General features: G+C 39.1%; 1 protein-coding gene across 3 annotated transcripts; it reads right to left on the bottom strand.

The window, feature by feature from the left end:
* Positions 1-234: 234 nt before the first annotated feature.
* On the bottom strand, positions 235-7,047 carry LOC132842987 (zinc finger protein 501-like). Of its 3 annotated transcripts, none has more exons than XM_060866024.1 (7): positions 6,863-7,047; positions 5,709-5,799; positions 5,298-5,430; positions 4,993-5,085; positions 4,793-4,912; positions 2,002-3,452; positions 235-809 (listed from the first exon to the last, which is right to left on the bottom strand). In XM_060866024.1, the coding sequence occupies exons 2-6, from the start codon at positions 5,772-5,774 to the stop codon at positions 2,539-2,541; spliced, it is 1,326 nt and encodes a 441-aa protein (XP_060722007.1). In that variant the 5' UTR covers positions 5,775-5,799; positions 6,863-7,047; the 3' UTR covers positions 235-809; positions 2,002-2,538. The 3 variants fall into 3 exon arrangements, with proteins under 3 accessions (XP_060722007.1, XP_060722008.1, XP_060722006.1); XM_060866025.1 differs by lacking the exon at positions 6,863-7,047 and adding an exon at positions 5,926-6,845; XM_060866023.1 differs by lacking the exon at positions 6,863-7,047 and having other exon boundaries at positions 5,709-6,845.
* Positions 7,048-7,310: the final 263 nt, after the last annotated feature.

Raw genomic sequence — 7,310 nt, forward strand, 5'->3', positions numbered from 1 at the left:
CATTGTCTGCAAGTACGCATTTATATTTTATTTTGCACATCTATATTTGAATTTGCACATCTTTACTTCAATTTGCACACTTATATTACAATTTGCACATACAACTGTCTATTATTTATATGTTCATGTCTTACCATTGCTACATGTTTACACTGTGGAGCTCCTGTACTAGAAAAAATTCCTTGTATGTGGAAACATACTTGGCAATAAAGACCTTTCTGATTCTGATTCTGATTCTGATCATAATTAAGATTAGTGACAGCACCACAGCCTGAGCTCATGTGGGGTACAGAGGAAATACATACAGATCAACCACACATGATACTGAAGGAAGTGTCTTCTGGGAAATAAGTTTCTTGTGTTAGAGAAAATGAATGTCCCCTTACTTAAGCTCAAACAGGGAAAATGTTTCTATCTTTTCCTTCAGATCACTGACGTGCTGCACCTACAGAGGTAAAGTGGTCTTACAGAGGAATGTGAAATTAGGAGTAGCGGAGTAGCAATGTGAAACTTAGGCTTAAAATGTATATTTGAGTAGGTCAGTATGTGAGCAAATAATCTGCTAGCAGACTAAAAGTCTTAAAGGACAAAACCCTTTAATTATATTATTTAAGGATCTGAAGACAGGTTCTCTAAGTAGGGTTTACTCTTTGTTTGATTTACAGATGAACTCAAAATTACAAATACACAAAAAAACAGACATGGCTAACTGTTACATGTGAGTCTGCAGAACACCATGGATGTTTTCCAGAAGAGCAAAGTTGGATCTCCGCTGATTCCATTATTATGAGTTCTACAGGATTGTGACCCTGAAAAAGAGAGAGACTGAAATCATAAACATATATTTATGCACTTTATGCAAAGTCTGTTTACTTTAAGAGACTTTTAGAATGCAGACAGAAACCGTTCTCATCACAGCAAGCTCTCATGAAAAATAATTCACTTCTCATATAAAGGGTCCCCACTTCCTAATGGCCCCCTCACTGGGTGAGAAGCTATATGGAGTCAAAGCTGGAACTGAGGACACCTAGTCCTCAAACTGTTTATACCAATAAATGTGCAAATAAACGTGATGCATGAAGTGAGCATTTTCTATCATACTCCAGTACAACCTGTAACACAGGGACTTTATAACTGCAGGCAGCCTGTAGTTGTTCCTGCTACAGGTTACCGTTGTAATAAAGTTTATCAGTTGGTGATGCGACTAGCATTCAAAACCTAACACATTTTCTTGCTGCCAAAATGAAACACTCTTGAAGAAGAGCATTTGTATATAGTATAGTTTGTCTCCAGTCTATATACACATCATACCATATAAGATAAAGAAAAAGGGTGCGCTTCACTCCTATTGGTAACAGCACCAAAAAGTCACTTCATATGTGTATAAAATTAAGCTATTCTCAACTTTATTGTGATCACTGGACACGCCCACATGTGGGTCACCATTAGAGTTCTCACTGAATAATGATCACTGGATGAGGACGATGATCCTTAATAAAGAACTTAGTAGCTTGTTGTGTTATTGATCTGGTGCACAAATGAAATTGATGAATGAAAATGTTTTAAAAAATGTGAAAAGGACCTTCTGCTCCTGGTCATTCATCCAGTTTGAGCTTGATGACTATATAGTTACACTACAGTTAATCTGGACTTGTGTAATTTATGGAGGAATATCATTTCATCACAGTGTAAACATCACAGTTGAGATGAGATGATGTTTCCTCAGGATCTTCTTAATCATTTCAGACTATACAACATTACACCAAATGATCATTCAGTTCATAAGTCTGAGACATCGATCATTAGTATCTGGATTTGGTATAGTTATTACTACATAGTGTGAATAGTGAACTACATAGTGTGAATACATAATGAACTACAGTTAACTAGATAGTGTGGATACATAGTGAACTACATAGTGTGGATACACCACTGTATCACTCACTACAGTATTACACTTGTAAGTCATTTATGATTCAGCCACCAACTAGTTTAACTTACCTCTGGTTTTAAAGTAGGACGCAGTGAACATCCTCAAACACACACACACACACACACACACAATAACAAGCTTTATTTGAAGTCTACCTGATCCATTACTATAAACCCCACAGTTACACTGTCACTGTAGTGATTACCTCAGTGAGAAAGCTAATCTATTAGCAGCAGCTCTTCTTCTGTTGTTTGTATAGGGGATTAAATGTTCACAGCGCCACCTGCTGGAGCATCCTGTTACTGTAAGTGTGTTAACTGTATCAGTACACAGAAGAGACTGATTAATCCCCCCGCCCTCACACACACACACACACAACACACCCAACACACACAGAAAATAAAAACATCAGTAAAGTCAGGCCAACCCATCTTTTAATTTTCTCTTCTTCCCATTAACGGACTAAGTGAGTGTAAGGATGGTGTCAGACATGAGAAGCTTTTTGACAATATAGTGATTATGTCATTCATATAAACAACAAATGATCATAAATAGTATTAGGTCAGTTTTTCAGGGAGCAGAATCAATTGATTGAAGGTTGTACACTAAAGCGATGGTTCCACGTTGGAGCACTTGTGCATGTTAAAAGCTCCTGAATTAGTAAATCCTTGTCCACACTGTACGCACTGAAACATTGACTCAGCTAAGCGAACGCACTGGTGTTGTACGAGACCGTCCTTGGTCATAAAACTCTCTCCACACTGGAAGCAGTGACGAGTTTTTTTCCCTTTGTGGATGTGCTGGTGTCTTTGGAGCTTACTGTGTTGGGCAAAACTCTTCCCACACTCAGAACAGTGAAACGGTTTCTGTCCTGTGTGAATAAACTGGTGTGCTTTAAGAGTACTTTGTTGGTTAAAACTCTTCCCACACTGTGAGCAGTGATAGGGCTTCTCTCCATTGTGAATGCGCTGGTGCCGTTGGAGATTACCCTGCTGGGCAAAACTCTTGCCACACTCTGGGCAATTGTAGGGCTTCTCTCCTGTGTGAACTGAGCGGTGTATCTGGAGATTGCCTTTGGTTGTGAAACTCTTCCCACACTGTGAGCAGTGATATGGCCGCTCTCCTGTGTGACCACGCTGGTGTATCTGGAGATCACTCTGTCGAATGAAGTTCTTTCCACACTGCAGACAGTGATGTGGCTTCTCTCCTGTGTGAATGCGCTGGTGACGTCGCAGATTACTCTGATCTGTAAAACTCCTCCCACACTCCGAGCACAAATAGACTTCCTTATGCATTCGCTGATCAGAGGAGTTCCTGCTGTCTGTACCAGAGACCGGATCCTGAGTACCGGAGCCTCCTGCGGTCAGAAGATTCTCATCTTTGATCTCTCCCAGTTTTAGCAAGCGGTCATATTCCTCATAGTGGTGTCTTCTGATGTGTTTGTGGAGGTAAATTTGAGACGTATAGGAAAGAGAACAGCAGGAGCAGGAGAAGACTTGAAACTGGGCATCGTTCATTTCTGAAGCAATAATAAAAAGTATTAGAAATAAATTGAAAAATAGAACAAAGAATAATTTTGTGTTGAAATCATGATGTTATACGGCACCGTGGTCCTGGAGGAACGTTTAATATAGGGTTGAACAATAAAAGCTTCTGGACTCGATGACACAAAAATGAGAAATTTAAAGGTGGGGTCTCTGATGTTTGAAATCCAATGTTGACATATAAAATCACCAAACCAAACACACCCCTAACCCAAATGGGTCCCACCCCAGTATTGATAGCTCCGCCCACACATACATACGTAACCCAGGCAACTAATGGAAAGAAATGTGTCTTTATCATAGCTGAAGGGAAGAACAATATGATTGCAGATAAACAAACAAGCAAAAATGACACAAGCATAATCATGCAAAGGACGGCATATATTAGTTCTGTGTAACAAAGCAAAACCAACATTACTCACCTATCGAGAAGGAAAAAAGCGCCTCGGCGTCTTAAGTAAAGTTGGCTGCATATTCACAGATTGGAGTTTCCCGAGTCAATAACTCCTGAGCTAAACGCTGTTACTACACAAAACGCGGTTGTAGCTGCCTCTCTACATTACTACGATAGAAAAGAGGTGTTATTTGTGTAGTAACAGCGTTTAGCTCAGGAGTTATTGACTCGGGAAACTCTAATCTGTGAATATGCGGCCAACTTCCCGCTCCTTCGGTTCTCTCCAGCGCTGGAAAGCTGATCCTATATTAACACGGGTCCTACTTCTTGCCTTATCGTAAGCCTTTCTTCACTTTCTTTCTTTGTTTTTATCCTCCATGTCAATGTTAAAACCGCTTTCTGCTAATGTCACACATGCGCACTGAACACTCTCTCTGCCCATATTGACAAGACACGCCCCTTTCTGCTCATTGGCTACACGTTAGTTTTGTTTTTGTTTAGTTTGTCAGCCCAACGCAGTTTTCTGAAGCATTTCTCAAACATCGGAGGCCCCACCTTTAACTACAGCAATTTTACCTTTCTATAAAACTATAAATAAGTTTGATTATTATATATAATTACATGTGACCAAGAAAAGCTGAACGTCACGCAAAACTAGCAGAGATCACACCTTCATGTACTTAGGTGAAGGCACATCAATTCAGACTGCTATGTGTTTTATACCTTCTGGAACAAGAGCTTCTTAATAGTGTCCATGCTCTATAATACAGAGGTCAGGACCATCCACATCATTATTACCTGTGAGTGTATGCTGTCTTAAACCCTAACAGCTCCTTCTCCTGTTTGGCCCAGATGAAAACAGACTCCATTACAGTACAGTAACATTTCTGAGTGAGTGTTAAAGTGTCAGTGTTACTTAACCACAGACTGTAGTTGTACAGAGGTAATCTTCATCATCAGACTCTTCCACTTTTACACACTTCATTTGAAATCCTCTGTTGTGCTGCTCCATGGTTTCCACTGAGCCGGATGCTTCTCCACCTGAAATCCCCACATTTACATAAAAATCCTTTTAACTCAAGTAAAACTCTGATCTGGACTCTAATGGCCTGCTGCCTTACAGAGAGAGTCTTCATCGTCAGGTTCTTCCTTTTTTACTTGTATGTCGTCAGCCACAGGTGTGATGCATCCCACAGGACATGATGGTGCGTCACCTAGGAATTTTCAGCTTAGAATTTTAATGCTGTCATTTAACATGAAAAGAGATGTGGGGATGTGGTTCAGTCACAAAGAAAGTCTTCTATATATATATATATATATATATATATATATATATATATATATATATATATATATATATATATATATATATATATATATATATATATAGAAATAGAATGAGCTGTAAAGTGTCCTTTTAACTTACAGACGTAGCCTTCCTCTTCTGCTTCTTCCTTTTTTATATGTTTTTTATGGTCCTCATCGTTGATGTGTCCCACAGTGCCTGATGTCCCTCCGTCTGAATCATTACAGGTTTCTGTCTGCACATCTTCACAAAGCTAGTGAGTATTATAAGAGTAATAATACTCATTAAAAAAGAAAATCAACACTAAAGATTTGTTTATGGATCCGAAACACACTGTCTGAGGAGAAAAGAGTGTCCTGTTAGCAGGACAGCACATGGACCGCGGATGGAAGATGATTGACAGCCAGGAGAACGTCTTACTTAACGAACCCATGCTCTGACATAAAAAGCTCTTTTTCTGCTGTAGAAACATCTCCTGGGTCTGTTCCAAAATCATTCAAACAGATCAGATAAACACGTGTAATCTGTTACCTGTGAGCCAGCAGGAGCTTGTGGAGGTCTTGGGGAGTAGCACAGTCGGACCTCTGTGGATTCCATGATGAGGCCTAAAGTCTTGTGATGTCTATGAAGGGAAATCAAAGCATAAGCAGAACACTGGAATCACCAGCAAACTGAATCCAGCCATACCACCACAATAACTAAACGGATTTCATTTAAAGTCGAACAATTCAGCTTGTTGATGTCTCACCATTCAGAACGTTGGGATCTGCTCAGAAGATCTTCATCCACATGGACATTACTGTGAGGTGTCTCTTTATTAGGTCTGAGAAGCACTGAGCAGGGCATCACTATGTACCTCGTCCAGGTTCTACAAGGTCAGTATCACCCCTGATAGGGGTAGGAGCGCGGTGAACCGAACACATCATCAATGACCAAAGCCCAATCAGTTCCTCATGACCTTTTTGATCAAGGTCACGGTGTTCATTATTAGACTTAACCTTAACGCATCATTTAAATCAACTACTACAGATCCTTTAACTACAATTGATGACCTTAAATATAACGATTCTTAAATAACATGATTCTGTGTAGCAGATGATTAATATATGAGATTTATTACAACATAAATGTGCATGGTATCATCACTCAGACACACTGATATTATATATATGTATATTATATTTTATATATATACACACACACAACCACAAAGTGCTTTAGATTATAAAAAAATCACTCCTAGCTATTTTTATCAGACTTTATTTATTTATTTGGTCTTCTTTCTGTTTCACTTGAGCTTTTGAGGAACTTTATTTAAGTTTAAACAATTAAATCAAAAATAAAACAATAATAAAATCTGTATTCTTTTATACAGAAAATAAAATACTGCCTCTTTTATTAACATTGATTGTAAATCATTTAAATCACTAAAATAAAATCTAGTAGCTATTTAAACATGTTATATATTAAATGTTAATTAACAATAAAACTAATATTGACCGTTTTAGCCACAGCGACATCACACGTTTATACTGAAACAGAATCCCAAACCGCTGCAGTTTCACTACATAGTGCACTACATAGGGTCCCTACACCATTATGTCACTCACTACCGAGCGACACTAATAAGGGAGCACGGAGTCATTTGGGATTCAGCCATTAACTGTTAGCCGTTTTTGACTCACCTCGGGTGTAGATCCTAGTGAACATCCTCAAACACAGACATATAACATATATGTAGCTTTAAACGGATCTGTTACTGTAAATCCCAGTCAGTAATATATCCACGCTGAGATGATTAGCTTAGCCACAAAGCTCACTGCAGCTCCGCTTCTGTTGTGACTTTACAGTGGAGGTAAAGTTCACAGCGCCGCCTACTGGCCAACTGTGTTACTCACCAGTCTGTGAAATGCACCGTGGAGCTCTGGAGTGCTCCTATAAAACATCTGTAAACTCACACCGCTGTAGAACATCTGTAAACTCACACCGCTGTAGAACATCTGTAAACCCACAGAGCTGAAGAACATCTGTAAACTCACAGAGCTGTAGAACATCTGTAAACTCACAGAGCTGTAGAACATCTGTAAACTCACACCGCTGTAAAACATCTGTAAACTCACACCGCTGTAAAAC

The sequence above is a fragment of the Tachysurus vachellii genome, chromosome 3, assembly GCF_030014155.1.
Source record: "Tachysurus vachellii isolate PV-2020 chromosome 3, HZAU_Pvac_v1, whole genome shotgun sequence".
NCBI classification, from domain to species: Eukaryota; Metazoa; Chordata; class Actinopteri; order Siluriformes; family Bagridae; genus Tachysurus; species Tachysurus vachellii.

Bases quoted from the DNA above. Each gene is read 5' to 3' on its own strand.
- LOC132842987 (XM_060866024.1), bottom strand. From the start codon at position 5,774: ATGGAATCCACAGAGGTCCGACTGTGCTACTCCCCAAGACCTCCACAA. The intron at 5,431-5,708 runs GTAACAGATTAC...AATACTCACTAG, and splicing joins AAGCTCCTGCTGGCTCACAG to CTTTGTGAAGATGTGCAGAC. The intron at 4,913-4,992 runs GTAAGGCAGCAG...TGGGGATTTCAG, and splicing joins TGACGATGAAGACTCTCTCT to GTGGAGAAGCATCCGGCTCA.